Genomic DNA, 22,398 nt, shown 5'->3' with positions numbered 1-22,398 from the left:
GACCAGTGTCTGCATCGCTTATAACTCACCGCAGAGCTCCTTCCTTCTATGAAGTTGCTCAAAGTCACCACCTGTCTCAGACTGTTTCTCCCTTTTTCTGGGGTTTGGGGCTCTCTTTGTTTTTTTGTGTTGTTTTTTTTTTTTTCCAGAGGCAGACAAGAGGGCAAATATACTCTCTCTTTGTCACTGAGTACCATCCGGCTTTTCCCAAGCTCCCTTGCTCAGGATGGCCCTATTCTTTTCTAGCTTGAACTGGCTGTTCCAGAGACTAACACAGCTGTCATCTGAGACCTTCTTTTTTGATCTCCGGCTTTATTCTGGGAATCACAAGCTTTAAAACAGGAAAAGGTGGGAGTCTGCTGGAAACTAGTAGAGGGTGCAGATATTAATAGTCAACATCTCTTGAGTAATTACTGAGTGCCAGACCCTGTTTTTAAAGTCATTGCACGGATTACTTCATTAAATCCTCACCACGGGGTATGTGGCGGTTGTTATTATTCTCTTCCCGAGTTTTCAGGTAAGAAAATGGAGACTTGAAGAAGTTAGATAATTTGCCAAAGTTAGACCACCAATACACAGCAGATCTGGATCCCATTCAGGATAATGAGACTTTAGCTCAGTGGGTCACAAGACAAAAGATGTGAATGTAAGAAAAGGTTGTAGGGAGAAGGAAAGGTGACAGTTAATTAAAGCCAAGAGAGGAAGCTTTGGGTGCCAAGTCAGGAAGGAAGGGCCTCCAGGCTTCATTGGCAGGACCCTGGGACTGGAGTGAGAGCCAAGGTGAGAGGTAAGGATGCCAGCAAAGTTATGGACCAGAGACCTCGTGGTCTCCAGTGGGGCCTAGAGAGGGGAAAAAGCGTGCTGGTCTCTTTTTGGGCAAACCTAGGCATCATTGTTTCTCAAGGATCTAGTCCACATCCAGACCCAGAAGCTTCTCTTGGGTTCTGTGCAAATCAAAAATGACAGGTATGGGGTAGGATCAAAATCTCTCTACATTATCATGATTCTTTGGAATGATCTTCAACTTCTTGGAAATTTTGTCATTCCCCACCTCCCTTGGCTATTTGTTTTTCTACTTCTCACTCCTTACGTGTGAGTGATATTCATAAACCCTACCCTTTCCCAGTCTAAAAGCCATATGAACATTGCATCTTGCCTGCAGCGAGCAAGGAGGCATTAGAGGAGGCCTAGAAAGAGGCAGCCCAGCAAGGCTGGCACATGAGAGCTGTGGTTACCTGACAAGGGAGTTTCAGATGCAGCTAACTTACAGGGTATTGACCATGGGCTGGCCACACAGCATAGGGTTACCCTGCACTTTCCATCTAGTGCTCACAGCCCTCCCAGTGGAGGCAGCTGATGCGCTCTCCAGGCTGTTCTGGAGCCAGCACTCAGCCTTGATGGTCCTTTTGTGCTAGCAGAATCCTAGCACTTAGCTCCTGTGGCTCCAACTTTCTCTGCAGCTTTGTCCTCCCTCCCTGGACCGTTCCTTTTCCTTATGATGCCTCTTACTTTCTACCTCCTTTCTGCTCTGGTTCTCACATTCCTTGTGAAGTGACATCGACCTCCTGATCCCCAGGCCAGAGGGCAGTTGGTGCCACTGTGGACCTGCCTTGCATTTCTTGGGTGATGTCATTATGAAAGCACCGAGCAGCTTGGTATTAAGAAAATCAGGCTTCCTTGGGCTTATCTCTCCAAAAGTTCTATGTTTCTAGGAAGTAGAGCCTGCTTCATGTCTGGGCCTCAACCATAAACTGAACTCTGTACCCACAATCACACACTATATTGCCATTACAAGATGTTCAAAGGCCTGAAATGAGTTGAGGTACACAGACACTTTGTGATCCTCGTGCAATACTCAGAACAGAGAGAGGTAGCCAGGTCTATGTAGAAGCTTTCTTATTCCACCTGAAAGAGAAAGGTGCCACAAATAGCCTTGAACTTCAGTTTAGGATGAGGAAGAAACACCTCTACCAGAAGGAGAAAAGCTGGACCATGAGCCAGGGTTGAGGACCATAGAATTTGTAGATTAATCAGGGGGGCGTGTTTATCTTTGGCAGTATTTGTGTCGTGAAGGTCCAAGGGGGGGAAAAGCCACACCTGTGCATTTTATCAGGTTGATAGGAGCATTGAGATGCATATCTAGAGTATTTACAGCTTGGAAACCAAACTATCTCAGGCCACCTTTAGTCCCTGCTGTAACCCACTAATGCCCCACCCCAGGTCTTTGAAGGATGACAGTTTTCTTTGTTCTGCTGTTTTAAGAAATGTCATGAAGCTGTTGCCACTTTGGAATGTGGCATTTGGGGTGACCTTATATGTGTTCTAGAGCCATGGTCACTCATGTTTGTCTCCAGAATAAACTGTCATTCTCTTTGAGGTGAGATCTGGTTTTGCATTCACATACTTTTTGTCTAAAAGAAAGAGAAGATTAAGAAACATTGGCTACTTTAGAGGTGCTGTTCAAAGCACAGATTGTTCATTAGCTACTCCCACACTGCATTCAACTCTTAGCCCAGGGAAGTCTGGTTCTCTTAATACTCATTAAATTATCCTTCCAGAGCCAACATAGGTTTCTAAATCAAATTTTCTCATAACTTAAAATTTACTCTTAAATCCTGGGAATATTGGCCTCATTGAAAAAAGAGAGTGATTTCTAATTAAATTTGTATATCGGGAGGGGTGGGGATGAGACCAACCTAGGAATATGGCTTAGTCACTGTTCTATTACTATGGAGAGAGACCATGAGAAAAGCAACTCTTACTAAAGAAAGCATTTAATTTGGGCTGGCTTACAGTGTCAGAGGTTTAGTCCATTATCATCATGGTGGGGTGCACGGTGGCAGGCAGGCTGGCACTGGAGAAGTAGCTGAGAGCTACATCCTGATCTGTAGGCAGAGAGGTAGAGAGAGCCCAGGCCTGGCATGGGCTTTGGAAACCTCAAAGCCCTCCATCCTCCAGTGACACATTTCCTCCAACACCTCCTTATCTTTCTAATCCTTTCAAATAGTGCCACGAAAAAAAAAAAAAAAACCATGCCCTGGTGACAAAGCATTTAACTACATGAGCCTATGGGACCATTTCCAGCATCAGAGCTGGTTTGAAATCTTTCTTAATGTGTGTTAAAATATTTTTAACATTAGTTTTTTATTTTATTTATTTATTTTTAAAATTATTTTATTTTATTTTTATTAGTTACAGTTTATTTACTTTGTATCCCAGCTGTACCCCCTCCCCCATCCCCTGTCCATCCCACCCTCCCTCCCTCTTCTCCTATGCCCCTCCCCCAGTCCAATGATAGGGGAGGTCTTCCTCCCCTTCCATCTGATCCTAGTCTATCAGGTCTCATCAGGACTGGCTTCTTTGTCTTCCTCTGTGGACTGGTAAGGCTACTCCCCTCTCAGGTGGAGGTGATAAAAGAGCCAGTACATGAGTTCTTGTCAGAGATGGTCCCTGTTCCTATTATTGGGCACTGAGTGTTCTCTTGGACACTGAACTGCCATGAGTTACTTCTGTGCAAGGGTTCTAAGTTATCTCCATGCATGGTCCTTGTTTGGAGTATCAGTCTCAGAAAAGACCCTTGTGCCCCAGATTTTTTGGTTCTGTTGCTCTCCTTGTGGTGCTCTTGTCCCCTCCAGGTCTTTCTATCTCCCCCTTCTTTCATAAGATTCCCTGTACTCTGCAAATGTTTGGCTATGAATCTCATCATATGTTTTGATACCCTGCTGGGTAGAGTCTTTCAGAAGCCCTCTGTGGTAGGCTCCTGTCCTGTTCCCTGTTTTCTCCCTCTTCTGATGTCCATTTCGTTTGTCTTTCTGAATGAAGATTGAGCATCTTACCAGGGTACTCCTTCTTGATTAGCTTCCTTAGGTGTACAGATTTTAGTATGATTATCTTATATTATATGTCTAATATCCACTTATAAGTGAGTATATATCATGTGTGTCTTTCTGTTTCTGGGTTACCTCACTCAGGATGATCATTTCTAGATCCCACCATTTGCCTGCAAGTTTCATGATTTCTTTGTTTTTAATTGCTGAGTAGTATTCCATTGTGTAAATGTACCACAATTTCTGTATCCATTCCTCAACTGAGGGACATCTGGGTTGTTTCCAGCTTCTGGCTATTACAAATAAAGCTGCTACGAACATGGTTGAACATTCTTATTTAAATCACCACTGAATCTAAGTGAGAGGACACTGGGGAGTCAGGGTCTTGAGATAATCTTGGAGGCCAGCAGCTTTCTCCCACACCTGCTGGAGTCTGCACAGTCAGGATCAAAGCTTTGGGTTTCTTATGTAGATATCATTACAAAAATTACTACAGCTAAACAGACAGACAAACAACAAAAACCTGTATGTTCTGGTGACAAAATAGAGGAACATAGTTTCTGTACTCAATGAGAGGATATTGAGAATTCTAATTTCAAAATTAATTCTAAGTCCCTTCATAGGAAATCATTTGATAAGTAGAAAGATACATGTCAGGGATGAAAAGAGTAGCAGCAACTTGAGAAAGAAAGATTTGAGGCACAGACAGAGCCAGCTGTCCAACTACTTCAGAACCACAAGTTCAAAAGGACATCAGACATGTGAAGAGATTGAATTTCAAACAAAAGCATATGATCCTTTTCACTGATGAATGAATTTATAAATAGTTCACTGGACTTGAGGGTAAAAAGAAAACCCCTAGGTTACTAAGGTAATGTGTAAACGAGTGTGTTTTGTGACCTCATCTAGGAAGGGTGCTGCTGCTGCTTTTGGGTAAACGTGGGAGCCCAGGCTGGGCCGTGAATGTTTTATTCTGCAGAGGATGGAAAGCCATCGCACGTATGAGTGGGGCAACATGGTCTGCATGGCAGGTGCTCGGTCGAAGGCTCTAGGAACCCAGAGCCTTCCAGGATCCGGAGGCTCCTTGGAGGAGTGCCAAAAGACAAGCATAAAAAGATCAAAGAGATAGCTCAAGTCAGGGTCTGGAGGTGCGCTCCTTTGTGAAATGGAAAAATCTAGGCTGCTCCCTAAGGGCCTTGCACTACAGGAGATTTTTGAGCTGGATCCTGAACAGCATTGTGGAGACAAAAAACAATTTTATGGAGGGAAGTGGCAAGGTAAGCAGCATGCCCCTTGTAAAGGTCATGCTTCTTGTATGTGGAGGAGGGCAGGGCAGCAATCGTGAGAGCTTGCTTTACGACACAGCCCCCAGAGGACAAAGCAGGAGTTTGTGCAGTACTGAGGCAGGGAAAGAAACCGACAGAGCCCCATCTCGGTCACACCAGTGCAGGAGATAACCTGTTAAGAGAGGCCAGGCCTTTCCTGTACCCAGCAGCACCATCAAAGGGGCTGCTCAACTTGGATCCCGAAGTTCGAGGAACGCAAGTGCACTTGTGCGCATGTGTCTGTGCTGCCTAGGTATGGATATGCCGCTCCTCGCAGCTGTTAGACAGGCCGTTGATTGTGCTCATGAATTTGAACTGCAATTTGGAATTCTAAAAATGAAACATAAAACTGTGTGATAGCAAAACGCCTCGTTCTTAAACAGCATGACTTATGTACCATTGGAGTGCAGGGAACATTGTGTCAGGCCTGATGGGGAGAGTGAGCTCGCCCCCTCCCCCCCCACGAGGATATTTCAGTCTCTCTCCTGGATGCAAAGTTCCCTGTGTTCTTCTACACAAAAAGGACGGCAGGGGGTGGGAGACGGTGCTGTGTTCTAACTGTCCTTGTGATCCAGCCTTGGCAATGAACGGCTGAAGCTGCAGAGACCTGTCTGCCCACGAGTGTGATGATGCTGGGATAGCCAAGGGCTGGGGTAGTGTGCAGACCCACGTGCTCGGAAACCTGTACACCCCTCTTCAGTCTAACAGTCATAAAGAAAAAGAATGATATCTGACTTCTTCAGGAAAGTGACTAGAACTGGAATCATTGTGTTAAGGGGGGGAGGGCCAGACTCGGAAACACCAACACTGCATCATTTCTGTCAGATGCAGCACCTGGTTTTAAATATGCATATGTATGTGAGGGCGGGTCATGAAACTACAAAGGACTTCATCAGAAGAAAGTATAGAAATTAATGAGATACCTGTGACCTGAAAGCAGAAAGGAGACTATGGGGTGTGGGGAGCCAGTAAGAGAGAATAGGAAGGAGTTCAGGGAAGAGAAATAGAAGAGGGGGTGAATAAGAACACCATATGTATGAACATGCCATAATTAAACCTATTACTTTGGATGCTAGCTTCAAAAACCAACAAATGAAATGATTTGGTTTAGATAATCTTTGAAAAAATATCTGGATTGGTTTGGGTCAACGAGTAACACTTTTTTTTTTTTCTTCATACATGAATACATTTTATTTTTATAAAATTTATCCCTCACTCGAAAGGCCTTCAGCCTTTCTCTGGTTTGTCCTACCCCATCTTCCCTCCGGTTTTATGTCCTTCTACACTCTATAGGCAATAGATAGATAAATACATATATAGACAGACAGATAGATGTTGGAAATTTAGATATTTTAGATAGATACATAGATACATAGATAGACCTGTTAAGTTCAATTAATTTAACCCAAATGCAAATGAGTGTAGGGCTGCCCTTTATAGACTGTGATCCACCCCCAGTGCTGAGAAATCTGCCTTCTTTCCTCTGGTAGCCACTGAATACCTGTAGCTTCTCTACCAGGAGTGGTGCCTTGGAAGTACCTCACCCAGGCATACAGGATATTGACCAGACTGATCTTGAAAAAGTCTTGTGTAGCATCTACAGCTGTTAGAGCTCATGAGAACAACTGCCCAGCACATCTGGAAGACAGTTTGGTCGCGGTCCTCTGGGAGCTCTGGCTCTTACCGTCTCTCCACTGTCTGCGAGACATTTCCTCAGCCTTGGGAGGAAAGAGTATGATATTGATGTCCCCTTTAGGAATGAGCACTCTCCATATACTGACTCGCTGTGCTTTAATATATTGTTGTTCCCACAGTAAGCCTCCTTCCACTGCAAAAAGAGGCTACTCAGAGCTGAAGAGATGGTTCAATGATTAAGAGCACTGACTGCTGAAAAGGGGGAGTTCTCCTCCTCTGCCATCTGCCCATAGCTTATCAGGTCTCATCAGAATGGCCTGGATCCTCTTCCTCTGTGGCCTGGCAAGGTGGCATCACCAGGGGCAAGTGATCAAAGAGCAGGCAACTGAGTTCATGACGGAGGCAGCTCCTCCTCCCCTTACTCGGGAACCCACATGGAGACTGAGCTGCCAATCAGCTGCATCTGAGCAGGGGGTCTAGGTCCTCTCCATGCATGGTCCTCCATTGGTGCATCAGTCTCTGCAGGAGCCCCTGGGATCAGGTTTATTTTAGCTTTGTTGGTCTCCTTGTGGGGCTCCAGCCCCCTCCCATGCCCTCTATCTTCCCCCTTCTTCCATAAGACTCCCTGTGCTCTGCTCAGTTTGGCTGTGATTCTCATCATCTGCTTCTATCCCCTGCTGGGTGGAGCCTTTCAGAGGACCCTCTACAGTAGGCTCCCATCCTGTTCCCTCTCTTCCACTGTGTCTGGTGTCTATCCAGTTTGCCATTTTGATTTGAGATTTAAGCATCCCCCTTTCAGTGGACTAGAGGAAGGGGATGGGGAGAAGAGGGAGGGAGGGTGATATTGGGAGGAGGTGAGGGAGGGGGCTTCGGTCAGGATATATAATGAATATATTATAAAATATTAAATTAATTTATTGATTGATTGATTTTTTTTAAAAAAAAGAACACTGACTACACCTCTAGAGGATCTGGATTCAACTTCTAGTACCTACATAACCACTCACAGCCATCTGTAACTTCAGTTCCAGAGGACCTGACATCCTCTTCTGGCCTCCTTGGGCACTAGCCACATATTTGGTGCACAGACTTGCAGGCATATGCATAAAATACCTATGCACATATGATAAAAGAGACATAAACCATATTGTTTTTTTTAAGAAAAATCAGCTTTTCTGATAATAGGTGAGAGAACCAGCCATGCTAGTGTCAGCCCTTCTCACAGAAGCCAGTGTCAACAGGGGCCAGATGGCAAAGGGAAGCAAGGAGGTGCGTCAGAGGGCACATTTCAGTTTTGATCTGGACTGTCACCCCCTCCTCCAGATAACTGCAGCTCTGGTGGCTCATTTATTGGGACAGCAAAGGGGCAGGAGCAGCTTTTATAATGTAAGCAAATCAGAACAACCACCTCCATAACTTTGCTCTTACCCTCTGCATCACTGTCATTTGATTTTGGTATTTCTAATCTTCTTATTGGCTTACATCTGGCTTTCAGCCACTGATTCCAAAGGGACAGGCTTTTCTATGGTTTCAGGTCTTTTTGGGTTCCTGGATTACTTCTTTTAAACCTTACAGTAGCAGACTGAGTGAACCAGGCTTTTGTGTGGAAGCGGACAGATTTTTGCTTTTGATCACACTGTTAACAGGAAGGAACAAGAGTGGCCTTCGCAGTCATGTCACTGTGGGCATTCCAGACAATTTGGAAGCTTGCTTTCCACAGGGAAAGTGTCCAGGGTTGCTTTCTCTCCCATGCTTATGATTTTAGTAAAGTTGCCAATGGCAAGGATTGGCACAGAGTAAAATACACAGTGGATATTTAGCAATCTTTCCTCCTGTTTCATTATCCTGTCACCATGGTAACAAAGATGCTTAGGGCTGTAGGAATTTTTAAACCACACTAGTTGGAAGATTGACAAATATTGTAGCTTGAGTAGAAATGGCTGTCTTTGTGTAATACATCTTCAACGTATGAATGAATGTGTCCTTTTGTCTAAAACCCTCTAAGTCTAAATATATACGGCATTTTTTAAAGCTAAAGTTGGCAATGTTTCCCTGGCCTGGCTCCTGGCTCAGGCAGAGGAGGGTGGCAGGTGCCTCATGAATGGCAGGTGAAGGAGAGCCCTCTAGTGGGAAATTGCCAAGGCAAACTCAAGAGCGGGAGAGTCAGGAGAGAAGGGATGTTCATCAATGTGCTGGAGGATATGTTCACTCGCCAATCCGCCACGTAAAAATCACCAGGCACATGCTGAGGCACATGCTAAATAAGTTGTAAAATTAAAATAATGATTTCAATGCATCACTCATCATATCCTTAGCCAAATATCCTTAGCCAAATTTGAGATTGTAATGTCAAATTTACAAAAACAGATTCATCCCTTTTGCCTAGGGTCCTGATGCTTTTACTCATTCAGTTTTAAATGATTTTGATGGCTTATACAGATATTCAAGACAGAGTTTCTCTTTATAGTCCTGGTTGTCCTTGGACTCCCTCTGTACACCAGGTTGGTCTTGAACTCAGAGATCTGCCTGCCCCTGCCTCCCAAGTCCTGGGATTAAAGGCGTGCGCCACCATGCCCGGCTATACAGAATATTTTAAAACCATGCTGCTTAAGTAACCTGTTGTCCGTGTACCCTAAATACATCTGAGCTATGTCTAGCTGTATTGAGTGATTTAGAACTGGGGCCCCTGGTCCACGGCTGATACTGATGGTCATCCATAAGCTCCTCCTAAAGGTTCACAAAGCGTGTTTCCAGGGAACAAGAATCAGAACCCAAAACGCAGTGTTTCTGATGCTGCACAGCCCAGGAGTTTCCATCAGGAAATCTCATCTCTCCTTTCTGCAGTGGATTAGATGCATCAGTTATAAACTCAAAATCACAATATGTGTCAGTGACAAATGAAGAAAAAAATCTTGTAGTAATTTAACTGAGAGCAAGAGCAAGCCAGAGTTTGAATTCTCCACATTTCTTCCTATGTCTTCTGTCTCTCTCCTGTCTATAATGTGCCTGTTGTATGAGCCTGAATTTGTGCCTGCCTGAATTGTGTGTGTGTGTGTGTGTGTGCCCTTAACAAAGGGCCTTTGTTCTGTATTTATTGAACAGCACAAAAGTATCACTTGAGGAAGGAATGGGAGACACTTTACAGAAATCTTTAGCAGGGTTTTACGAAGGATAAATCTTTACTCCAACTGACCCAGCTAAAAACAGACAAATGCTATCAAGCAATGTCCACATGTTGCTTCCACTGCTTATGTTGGATGTTTTTTGTATAAAGTTGCTTTCAACCTATTTGCTGTTTTCAGCATTGGTTACAGTAATATACATGCATGCATGAATTACTCATGGGTCAGAGGTACGGCGCTTAAGATTATACATAATTTAAGGTTAAAGCTTCACCTTAGCTCAGGCTATAAAAGCTTATTACATGAGAAACCCAAGGCAGATGGGGTTGCTTATCACATCATTCTCCTAAAGGTGAGTTAAACAAACAGGATGAGTCCACAGTAGGATAGCAATGACCTCAGGGTATAATACTAACTCAGCTCCAGTCCCTCAGAGAGTTTCATAATATCTTGTCACCTCACCTTTTGGACTAGAGCAAGGATTTTCTGAGCCCAGCCCTGCATCAGTAACTGCATGAGGCACCATGTCTTGAAGCCTGGTTCAGCTGATCCACACGGTCCCTTCTGGATACTCTGTGGCCCTCCTCTCTGTTAAAGTCAGTGGATACTTGGCCGTGTACTGTGAAATAGGAGAACTAACTCCTTGCAATGTATGCCTGTGTTCTTGGCACAAGTGTTTGCCCAGAAGAGTTCACAGGGTGTCTTACATCTATTGGATCCAATTCAGTCATTCATTGTCTCACTGAATCATTTGCCCACCCAGTAAATAGAGTATATAGTCACTAAAACATACTGTGACCCCTTCTCCTTCTCTTCTTCGTCCTCTGAGCCTTTGGAGCTCCATTTCTCTAGAGCTTCCTAGTTCTCCACTGTGCTCCAAGATCATATAAAGGTCACCATACCTCCCACAAAACCAGCTCCCAGAGCCTCAATCTGCTTCAACCAAGAAACACAGTGGCCCATGATAGGCCCACATAATGAACAGGTCAGGGATGCAAAGGTGGAAGCCCAGGTATGTGAAGAGGATCTAATTTGGGGCTCCTTGAGACCACCAGGACCTTATGCTCAAGATGGGCACTCATATAGAGCATCTAAATGAGAGTCCATTGGCTGTCCCTGGGAGAGAGGTGGCCTGGTGGGGTAGATAATGGTGTGGTGTGCCTGGCCTTGCAGATGGAGCAGGAAAAGCAGAGCTCCTGTGGGAGAGACATGCAGCTGACGGGGCATTTTGTTTCTTTGCAAATGCTATGCTTGATTACAGCCAAATCCCAATTCCCTTGCAGATCAGCACAGACACCCCCAGCTTAAGGAAGACAGAGCTGGAAGGTCGGAGTGCACTCTTGGCAGATATCCAGCAAGGAACACGCCTGCGAAAAGTCACCCAGATCAATGACCGCAGTGCCCCACAAATCGAGAGTAAGTGAGCAACTCAGTGGAGGCTGCTGGGAGCCCAGGGCGGGGGAGGGGCGGGGGAGGCAGGATGCGTAGAGCACAGGCAGACACACCACTGGCTGCACTGCATCTGTGACCCATGCAATCTCAAAACACCTCAGACATGCTTTGGGGACAGGCCACAGGTCAAGGGAGAGATTCAGACACTCCTTTTCAAATGTCCACAGGTGGCAGAGCCTGCAGAACAAGGCAGCCAAATCCCTTCACGATAAGTAGCATTTTTAAGTTGTGATAAAATACACATAACAAATGTCACCACTCTGCAAGTACACCTGCACACCAAAAGAGGGCACCAGATCTCATTATAAATGGCTGTGAGCCACCGTGTAGTTGCTGTGAATTGAACTCGGGACCTCTGGAAGAGCAGCCAGTGCTTTTACCCTCCGAGCCATCTATCCAGCCCCAAATTTCAACGTTCTTAAATGTCCCATTGAGCGTCACAATTGAGATACGCTCACAATGCTGTTGCCATCATCCCTCTTTTTCATTTGATCAAGATCGCAAAAAGTTAACATGCTATAGCCCAAACTATTTAGTAATGTAAGGTATTACTATGACTTCATATATTTCAAAAGGGTGGCAAGTCTCAAAGATAGTTCTGTAACTATTACTGTACCTCAGTGACCTGTAACTACATGTGTTAGCACATACACACATTTTTAAAGCGTTAGTTTTTGTTAGTTATGTGTAGATGTGTGTGCGTGCGTGCGTGCGTGCGTGTGTGTGTGTGTGTGTGTGTGTGTGTGTGTGTGTTTGTGTGCACACGCATGCCTGGGAATATGTACATGTGAGTACAGGTACCTGCAGAGGCCAAAGGCGGCACCTCTGGGGCTGGAGTAGCAGCAGCTTGTGAGCTGCTCAGCGTAAGTGCTGGAAACTGAATTCAGGTCTTTGGGAGGAGCAGTGTGTGCTCTTCACACTCGAATCACCCATCTCTCTAATCCCAAAGACAGACACATTTTTAAAGAAACATTTTCAGCACTGATTATAACAAAGATCCGTTTCTAATCAGGCTCATTAGCTAGCTGGTTAGGCTCAGCTAGCAGGCTGATAAATACTATTGTCACACTGACTGCCTAATCGCACCAATGACTACTGTACATGATATTCAGAGTGAGGGGAGCCCTCTGCCACCAGTGGGCACCGTGCCCCGACTGCATGTGTTAACCTTAGCTTGTGTCTTAGTTACTTTTCTATTGCTATGATAAAACACCATGACCAGGACAAGTTATAGGAGAAAAGGGTTACTTGGGCTTACAGTTGCAGAGGGATGTGAGTCTGGGGGGCCAGTCCTGGAGAGTGAAGCTGGGAGCTGGGAGCTTAGATCTTGACCCACAGCGAGGAAGCAGAGAGCAAACTAGAAATGGCCAGAATCTTTAAACTCTCAAAGCCTATCTCCAGTGACATACTTCCTCCAGCAAGGTCACCCCTCCTAAACCTCTCCAAACAGTGCCATCAATCGAGGACCAAGTGTTCAGATACCTAAGACTGCGGGGGCCATCTCATTTGAACTAGGAATTCTTGTCTAAGCTGAGTGTCTTCCGAGCTTCTATGGTTGGTAATCACTATATCTGGATGGCAGAGGTCACTGATATCCCATGTCTGGGCATTCTGATCCAAAAATTAAAAAATGTGAAGTTAAAATGTCTTAGTTAAGCCTGGACTTTTTTGGGAGGTGAAGGGTTATCTAGTCCTTTCAATGTAGAGTTTTCTAACTTGAGCCACAAATGGGTCAGCACTTTAGTGGAGCTTGATTTAGGGGCAGACAGACTTAGGCATGGGGGCACACACTGACTTGAAAGGGTAACACTGGCCTACAGTGAGAACGACCTGCCAGCTCTTCTTACTCATTTTTCTTGCCTCTTCTTCTCTTCAGGTTCAAAAGGAACCAACAAAGATGGCGGAAGTGCTGGCAGCAGTGCCCGGGGAGGAAATACACCCCCTGCCCTGGGAGATCTCTTTGCTGGTGGCTTTCCTGTGTTGAGACCAGCAGGCCAGAGGGATGTGGGAGGTGAGGAAGGATCCACCCTGGTGGCCCGGTAGCCTTGTGGTACTCCTTTATGCCCTCAACAAGTGCACATTGTTCATAAATAGTTACATTGTAAGGAGTTGTGTATGTAAGAGCTTTAATCCCAGAAGTCCACAAAGCACAGAATGATTCTCTGGGAACCCTTTTAAATCCCATCTCTTTAAATTACATCTTCATAATTGAAGAATGACTTTTTTTTTTTAAGCAACGTGTATCATGCTAGACAGAGTGCCATTCACGATAGACACGGCAGTGCTGTGTGATGCCACAAGCTTGTGTTGAGTTGTAATGAATCTCCCATTCCCGCGTCAGTTAGACACTGCTGCGTAGCTAAGCGTCAGAATGCGGAAGCTTTAAACCATTGCTCATTCAGCCTGTAATTCTGTCTAGTAGCAATCTAGGGTGGTCTCGGTGAGGCTTCCTTAGCCTCTGCAAACAGCTACAGGCTAGAAGGCGGCATACTTCCCTTTATCTCCAAGGCTCCGCTGAAACAGCTGGACTGACTGTCCTTGGAGCCACAGGACCTGCAAATGTGCAGCAGGCCGCCTAGGGCTTGTCACCATGTTGGGTCTCCAGAGAGAACATGATGTGCAAAGTAACTTGAGACTGTCTTGGAAGCCCATCAGGAGCTAACTTAGAAGCCTACCGAGTGTTACTTCCTGCTCCATTCTCTAGGTCAGTCCCAGCAAGGGACAAGCCCAGCCAGAACAGGAAGTGGACTTCACCTCCTGACAGAACACCTATACAGTCACACTCAAAGATGACACAGGAGGGCCTCATCTTGTCACTGAAGCCATTCGGGGCCGTGGTACTAATTTATGCTTCAGTGGGCATTCAGTGTTTTTAAATCGTTGTATTAAAAATTGGGCAAATATACTGCTGCTGTGAGAGGTAGAAAGGTTTTGTTGTTGTTGTTGTTGTTCTTTATCATTGCCTTGGGGGAGGAGAGATTCCGCTGAGATGGGCCTTATGGTTGCTTATCCTCTCAGTAGACCTGTATAGTCTACTCTGCAGCTGCGGGGTCATCAGGCTTGTGAGTTCTGTTTGCAGCTCACTCACCTGGACTCTTTCTTCCCAGACTGCTGGTCTAACCTAGAATGTGTTTCACTTCCAGGTGGCAAGACCGGGCAGGGCCCTGGCTCCCGAGCACCTTCTCCAAGGCTTCCCACCAAGGCCCTCAGTGGCCCCCTTCCCTCTCCTGCATCTCCCAGGCTGGGAAGTGCCTCAGAGACACCCAGCTCTGTCAGGACTGTCCCTCCTCGCCCCAGTGTGCCTGCCCCACCGCCTCCCACTCCACCCCCACCCCCGCCTCCACCTCCACCCCTGCCCCCAGCGTCCCCCAACAAAGCTCCGTTGGTGTCCCCACCTGTGCCCCCAACCAAGGGGAATGCCCCTGTGGTGCCACCCCCTGTACCCTTCACACCTCCTCCTCCTCCCCCGACACCGCCCCTGCTGCCCCCAGCTGCAGCGCTCAGTGACAAGGCAGTGAGGCCCCAACTAGCCCCCCTGCACCTGCCACCCATTCCGCCCCCTCTCCCTCTCCTCCCACCATGTGGGTACCCCGGGCTCTACTCAGAGCCCAGCAGCCCTGCACAGGAGGTGCGAGACCCTTCAGTCCCTCCGCCGCCGCCGCCGCCACCACCACCACCGCCGCCACCACCTCCCGTCTATGCCTTTTGCTCCCCCAGGGCTGTGCCCGCACCCCCTTTGCCAGGCTCGAACAACAGCGGCAGCGAGGTTCCTCCCCCTCTGCCCCCGAAGTCCCCTACCTTCCAGGTGCAGAAGGCCTTGCCCACACCTCCCAGTGTCCCCAGCTCTCAAGCCATCCTGCAGAAGAGGCGGCGAGGCCCGGGTAAGGCAGCCTTCGTGGCTCCTCTGAGTCATGCGGGTTCCTTGGTAGGCCTCAAACCCAGTTTCCATCAGAACACTAAAACCTGGCCCCTTCTGTGAGACCTTACTGTTTGTTTTGAGATGGAAGCCACTGGTGGGGGAGGCTGGGAGCCTTGTCTTAGAGCCCACAGAAGACGCCTCTATCCTCTTGCCACGACTAGCGTGTGTATTGGGACCACCACTTCACGCCTCTGTGCTTTCTTATCTGTCAACCAGTGTGGGAGATAAGAACCGTGGTTCTCTCTCACGGTTTGTGGGATACTTGGCACTGGTTGGAATCCAGGAGCAGTGAGGGCTAGAGAAGTGCTGTGTCTCCTACAGTCACGCTGGCTCTGACTCCTCTCTAGGTCAGGTAGAGCCAGTTTCTGGAACTAGGTCTCTGGTCCAGTTACCTGAGTGACGCCTGTCTAGCTTCCAGCTGCCCTGACAGCTCATCCCACTAGAGCACGCCTGCATTCTGGCAGAGTCTCAGGCCAACTCAAGAAAACAGGCTTGTGTATTGAGCCAGAGTAAAAATAATTCCTTCACAGAGAGTGGAGAGGGTTATGACTAAAGCCCACGCTGCAGAAGTGAGAGCACGCATAGCAAGGGCTGTGTGCGACTACACACCCGTGCAGGCACACATACATACTCAGGCTCATGAGCACACATCTGTACACAGCTGTTCACACAAACACGCTGATATGCATGTTACTCACACATGCCAGTCCTTCATACACACACACAGAACATACACCACACACCCATACACACACACCCATCATATACACCCACTTATACATGCACACACTCCACATACCAAATACATACATACACATACCCCACGACATACACATGCATACTACACACGTCTGCATGTACCATAGATACACACACACCACACAAGTCTGCACACTACATACAAACATACAGGCACTTGTGTAGAAAGTCTCTTAAAGATATTTTGGGATCTGTGGGTATCTGAATTCAAGTCCCAGGTTACTCATCCACCCCTGTGTAAGAAATGCTGCCTGAGCACGATTTTTTAAATAATGTAACCTATCACAAAAAAATGGCTAAATGGGAACCTGCATGGGCTTGTAGTGGATGATTTCTTTCCTTGTCCTTTATGGGCAGCTTCCCCATGGGATCTAGGGAGGGAGAAGCAGAAAGAGAGAGGAAGGAGGCAGGGATTGAGGAAGAAGGCAAAGTTGGAAGCACTGATGGTAGGGCAGAGGTTGGATGGTGTGGACGCGCAAGCATTTCACTTGGCACTCTGCTACTTGCTCCAGACTCCAAGCCCCCTGGCTAACAGCAGGCACCTGCCTGGTCTTTCCCTTTCTGTATTTGGAGGTCTACAAATGAAGGTGCTCTTGCTTCAAGCCAACATAGGGGTGAAAGAAGAAGCTGTTTGTGACCCACCGACACAGGGAATGCTGGGGCAGGCTTATCTTTCCAAGTAGCAAGAACACGGCAGGTTCACCAAGGAAATGGGCAGCAGCAGGACACTGAGGCTCCAGGATGTGGATTAGAGACAGTGCAGGAGGCATCAGCAAAACACTGCAGAGGAAAAAGAGAGCCTCTCGCCTCATGACCAGTAAAGCTGTGAGGAAGGAAGTTGGTGTGAGTTGGACTCTGGCAGGCAAGAAGGTTTAACCAGGCTGGATGGAGAACCAAGGTTCGTAGTATGGGAGAGCTGGCAGGGCAGAGCACAGGACAGGCACACCCCTTTGAGGGTCATCCTTCTGCCCTCTCTGGGCCCTTGCCTGTAGGCCTTCCCCTCCAGTTCCTATTCCTCTGCAGTGGGTTCTTCTCTGCAAAGGTGCCATCTGACCATGAGGCTTACCACATCATTGATGGTGGCAGCTAAGTTTGGCACACTTACTGTATCACGCATTTTAACTTATTTAACCTTTTCAACAACTCCAGAAAATGTTTGCTGGTATTACTCCCATCATATGGATGAGGAAACTAAGGTACAAAGAATAATATGTGACTGATATTACTCCAATTGTATAGATGAGGAAAGTGAGGCACAAAGAGCATGTGTGACTTGTACCAATTGAGGAAAACTGTGATTCAGTCCCAAACAGGTTGGCTCTAGTGGTCGCCCTCTGACATATCATCGCAGGGGCTAACCACCTAACCTCTTACATGGTTAAAATCTACCATCCCACTTCTGTGTCTGAATGGCTGCCCTCTTCTCTGTTAAGGAACAGGTGGTGGAAAGCTAAACCCACCTCCAGCTCCACCTGCAAGATCACCCACCACAGAGCTTTCCAGCAAAAGCCAGCAGTCTGGATGCCAGCTGAGGAATGGAAGCCAGCACGTGATTGGTGAGGACCCCACTTGCAGTGCAGGCTTCCTGTCTCCTAAGACAGGACAAGGGGTTCCCCTGCCCACCAAAGGGGAACAGACAGTTAACCAGTTTTCCAGGCTCTCACTGCAGTATCTGTTTCTCAGAGCGGCCTTCAGGATGTGTGAAATAGGAATTTTTTTTCCCTCCATGTCTTCTGGATAGGTCTAAGAGCCACTCTCTAGCTGTGTGTGACTCAGAAAGAGGAAGGGAAGACATCCAGCACCAACCCCGTGCATGCATATTTGTGCACATCTCCATGGAGACTAAGTCTATAAGCCTAGAAGACCAGGGTGGCTTAGGGAGGGGGAAGGAATTGAGTGGACTTCTTGGCAGGCAACAGGAAAACTACGAGGTTGGAAGAAAGCCATTTAGGGTTGCTAAAACCTCCACAACACTTCTGTGTGTTCAGCATGTGCTCAGCCATCTGACCTTCTATGTAATCAGGTCAGAAAGGGGGCTGTCAGATAAGAAGGGCCGGGGCCCCTTTTCTCGTCACCAGAGCTTCGGGGCAGTTCCCATTTGCTTTGGGAAGCCCAGTCCTCACGCTGGACACAGCCAAGCTGGTGCGTCTCCTTCCCCTCAAAGCCCTCCTTTGGGAGTCAGGCAGGCAGTCTTGTTGGAACCTCGTGCCAGGTCCTTTTCTAGGTTCTCCCCCCTGACTGGAGCTCTTTTCTGTTCCTTCAGTGGCTCCCTTAGGTGGGCAGAGGATCTTAGGCACGGTGCTGGGGAATGACTGCCCTTGGCCAGGAACACTTGAAAAGCAGGTGAACTCTTGCACAGAGCAGGGAGCAGCAAAGCAGGGTATTCGGTCGGCGTGACCCGTGTGGCCCCGGAGACAGTCACGCTTGGGTCACAGGAGTGATCTAAGTAAACTCCAACTCCCGTATTTCTCACATGTGCAGATGACTTCGAGTCTAAATTCACGTTCCACTCCATGGAAGACTTTCCCCCTCCAGATGAATACAAACCATGTCAGAAGATTTACCCCAGCAAGGTCCCCAGAAGTAAGTACCCCTTTCACAAGACCCTTCACGATACAGGTCACCTACAGACAGCACTGCACCTTCACCGTCCCACAGCAAGGATGCTGCGCTGTGCAGACTCCCACAGACATACTGTCCTAACGCCTACTAGTTCGCTTAGAGGTTTCTACAGAACACTAGCGTTAACTGGCATCCCCTTGGAATTGCTGAAATGAGTTTCCTCCCCAGGGCCTTTGGCTGGAAGATTTGACACCCGAAAACAGAGAAATAGGATGTGGGCTCTTTGCATTAATAGCTAGAGAAAAACCCCATCAGATTCTGGCAAACCATGAAATGGAAAATGTCCAGAAGCCAATGGTTCTCAACCTTGCCTACACATGACAATGGTCCAGCAGCTTTGTAAAATTTTGGAGGCCAGGCTGCATCTGGTCAAGAGTGAGACCCAGAAGTCAGCGTTTCTGAAAGCTGCCGGCATCTCCAGTGCACAGCTGAAGTAGAACCCCAGAGCCCAGGGGCTCTTCCTCCTGATTTCATTGCATACATACGCTCCAAATGGCCCCTTCACTTACTCTGTCCACTCCAGAGAGGAGGAGGCTGACAGGATGCCTCTCAGGCCAAAGCGGCAGGAAGGCCAGAGAAAACTGAGGGTTGGAGAGATGAGCACACAAGAATTCTGCAGCTGTTTAACAGCCTGGTGCAGTCCGGTACAGTACTGGGTCATTCTGGATGGCAGAAGTAGGAGGCGGCAGAACCAGCAGCACCAGGTTGGCTGTGTTCTTATCCCACCACCAAAGAGAGGCCTTATTCCCACTTGTCTTAGTCCCATGTGTTTAGGGCTGGCCCAAATTCAGAGGCCAAGAACAACAGACTCCGCTGCGTACCTGTCCCTGCTGAGACCCTGGCAAAGTCCCTCCTATGGGGCTCAGCTCCCTGGAAGGCAGAGTGGGGAATGTCTGCTCAGCTCAATGCAGAGAAGCTGTCAGCATCTCAGCATGGCATGGGCACAGCTCTCTTCTGGCTATGGGACCTCCCTTTAGACAGAGGAGCCTGGTGTGCCTTCTGAATAAGAATAAGAAAACAGCGCTGTAAAGGCTCCTGAAGCCAAGCCTTCTCCGAGTTCTGATGGACACTGAAACCCAGCTATGGATGAAAGTGGGCGTGTATCTGCCTAGCATTCCTTCTCAGGGCAGCAGATGGGCATGAACTGGCAGGTGGCGGCAGGTACAGCGTAACCATCAGCGACCACAGAGAGAAGCCAGGGCCCAGGTTCACCTCACACTCTGAAGTGGATGGGTTTCTTAGTTAGGGTTTCTATTGCTGTGATGCAACCTCTAGACCAAAATCAACTAGGAAAAGAAAGGGTTTATTTCATTTACACTTCCAGTAAGCTGTCCATCACTGAAGAACATTGGGCAGAAACTCAGGCAGGCAGGAAGCTGGAGGCAGGAGCTGATTTGGGTCATGGAGGGGTACTGCTTACTAGCTTGCTCCTCTAGGCTTGCTCAGCATGCTTTATTATAGAACCCACGCCAACCACCCACAATGGGCTGGGCCTTCCCCCATTGATCCCTGATTAAGAAAATACCCCAAAGGCTTGCCTACAGTGAGTCATATGGAGGCCTATTCTCTCAAGGCTCCCTTCTCTTTGGTGACTCCAGCTTGTGTCAGTTGACATAAAACTAGCCAGAACAGATGAGGGAAATTTTTCTTAATGCATAAGAGTGCTTGTCATTATTTACAACACACCCCAGTTAACTGGTGTGAGGTTTGGAGTTTGGCCACCATGGGAGCCATATAGGACGTGGGCACCATGGCAGAAGTCAGAGAGTCCAAGACCCAAGGAGAAAACCACATTTCTGCTTGGGCAGGAGAGCATCTAGGCCAGGGGCAGCACAGTTCAGGAGAGCGTTGGAAAGTTCAGGTGTATTTCACAGTCATCAGTGTCCCATGAGTGTCAGGGCCCCATGTGCCTGGCCTGGATGAGGCCAGGCTGGTGGCACAGGGCTCCAGGAGTGGATGTCAGTAAATAGCAGCTGTGGGCCTGTGCTTGGAGAGTGACCTTGGTGAAGTGTGCACAGGTATCAGGGAGATAAAGACTTGAAAGTTGTATTCTTAAAGAAAGCCAGGTAGGGCTTAGGTGTCAAGCTGTTTCAAGGGCAAGTCCTCTGGTGACATAAGACTCCCAGGGCCCACCTCTTAAAGGCTCTATCACCTCCCAAAAGCAGCACAAAGCCTTTAACAGATGGGTCTTTGGAGACATTCCAGGTCCAAGCTACATCATGAGCCATCAGTTCCTCTCACTGGTTAGAGTCCAAAGAACTATGAGGTAATGTTCATATGAAAACATGGATGTACACATCCCTAGCCTAATAACTGATAATAATCAAGAGCTGTAAACAGCTAATGAACTGATCAACTGATCACTGTGTGGGTATAGCTACACAGTGAGCTACAGTTCAGCTACAAAAAGGAGTCAGTTCTGAGACACACAATCCAGATGGGCTTCAAAGCACTGTGCTCGAGAAAGGGGATCATCCCAAGACCACATTCCTCTTAAATGAAATGTCAAAAATGAGCAAGACCACAGAGACGGTTAAGATAGTGGTTGTTAGGAATTGGGGCCTGAGAGAGGAGGAGTGATGGTCAATTGGCCTGGGTTTTCCTTTTAGGGTGATGAAAATGTCCTGCAGCTGGCTGGTGATGACGGTTACCCATCACATCTATGAATGCGCATGTCGTGGTGTTCAGATCCACTGGGAGAAGCCAGAGACTTAGACCCAGTTCATATTTAGACTAAATACATTTACTCTTGCTGCCAGCAGACTGACGGCAGCCTTAGGGCCGTATATAGTGTGCTGTGTGGAAGGGAAGTTAAGGTGAGGGTTTAAGGCAGACATCAGAAAGGCGAGCATTTCCACTATCCATGGAATCCACAGCTGGGCAAGAGAATTGTTTTACTTCCCTCAGTTGTCTTCTTACTTCTCTGATACATAGTAATAAAAAGACCACTTCATCCATTTCCCACAGTGATAAGCAGGTTTACAGAAGCAAAGGCAGCTTTTAATAGCTCACAGCTCATTATCCTATTCTTGTCTCACCTGCAGGCCTCTAGGATCTTCCAGGCATTCCAGAGCAACACGTCAACAGCGCCTAAGGGATGCCTGGCTCCATATTAAGTCTCTTTAGGCATCACAGAGGACCTGTGTGTAAATTACTCAGGTCGGAGTACTCTAGTGACTGGGATAGGACAGTTCATTTCTGGGCAGGCAAATACACAGTGCCTTCAGGTTAAGGCTGGCTGTCATGCCTCCCCCGCTTCCCCCAATGTCCCTCACAGGGAATTTTATTTTACTAATGGTATTAAAGTGACACGTACACACACACACACACACACACACACACACACACACATCAGAATTTTTTAGGAAAAATACTCAAGTCACAAATGCTTATTGTCATTATAGCAGGAAAAAAGACCATTGTTATGTCACCAAATACTTGCTGAGTACTAAACGTATCCATGAGAGCCACACTCTCATGGTGTGTGGGGGGACATCACACATGGCATCCTATTCCCACATTCCCAATAAATAGTGTCTATCACAGTCAGCAGGGGGAAAGGGGCTGGTTTCAAACGGGACTGTGCTCACCTCCCAACTCCTAATTTTTAAAAGATTTTTCACTTGTGAGAAAAAGAAAACCTGTAACATGAAAATCCCCATCTAAACCAAGTTTAAGTGTTGGCTGTTAAGTGTGACCCCTCTGCTGTGCAACCAAACTTCAAAATGGTTCTCATC

At 47.3% G+C, this 22,398-nt stretch overlaps 1 protein-coding gene across 6 annotated transcripts in view; it reads left to right on the top strand.

Annotated features, from left to right (window-relative positions):
• Wipf3 (WAS/WASL interacting protein family member 3) overlaps nt 1-22,398 on the top strand; it is a 76,314-nt gene that overhangs the window by 41,096 nt on the left and 12,820 nt on the right. For 2 of the 6 annotated variants that reach the window (XM_060379978.1, XM_060379977.1), the window contains exons 3-7: nt 11,193-11,325; nt 13,238-13,372; nt 14,505-15,242; nt 17,473-17,595; nt 18,521-18,622. In XM_060379978.1, coding sequence (XP_060235961.1) covers nt 11,193-11,325; nt 13,238-13,372; nt 14,505-15,242; nt 17,473-17,595; nt 18,521-18,622 — 1,231 coding nt within the window. The remainder of the gene's footprint in view (nt 1-11,192; nt 11,326-13,237; nt 13,373-14,504; nt 15,243-17,472; nt 17,596-18,520; nt 18,623-22,398) is intronic. The other 4 variants (XM_060379981.1, XM_060379980.1, XM_060379979.1 and 1 more) reach the window with 3 other exon arrangements.

Source organism: Meriones unguiculatus, chromosome 3 (genome assembly GCF_030254825.1).
Source record: "Meriones unguiculatus strain TT.TT164.6M chromosome 3, Bangor_MerUng_6.1, whole genome shotgun sequence".
In the NCBI taxonomy this organism is placed as follows: Eukaryota; Metazoa; Chordata; class Mammalia; order Rodentia; family Muridae; genus Meriones; species Meriones unguiculatus.
This window is presented reverse-complemented; position numbering and strand designations above follow the sequence as displayed.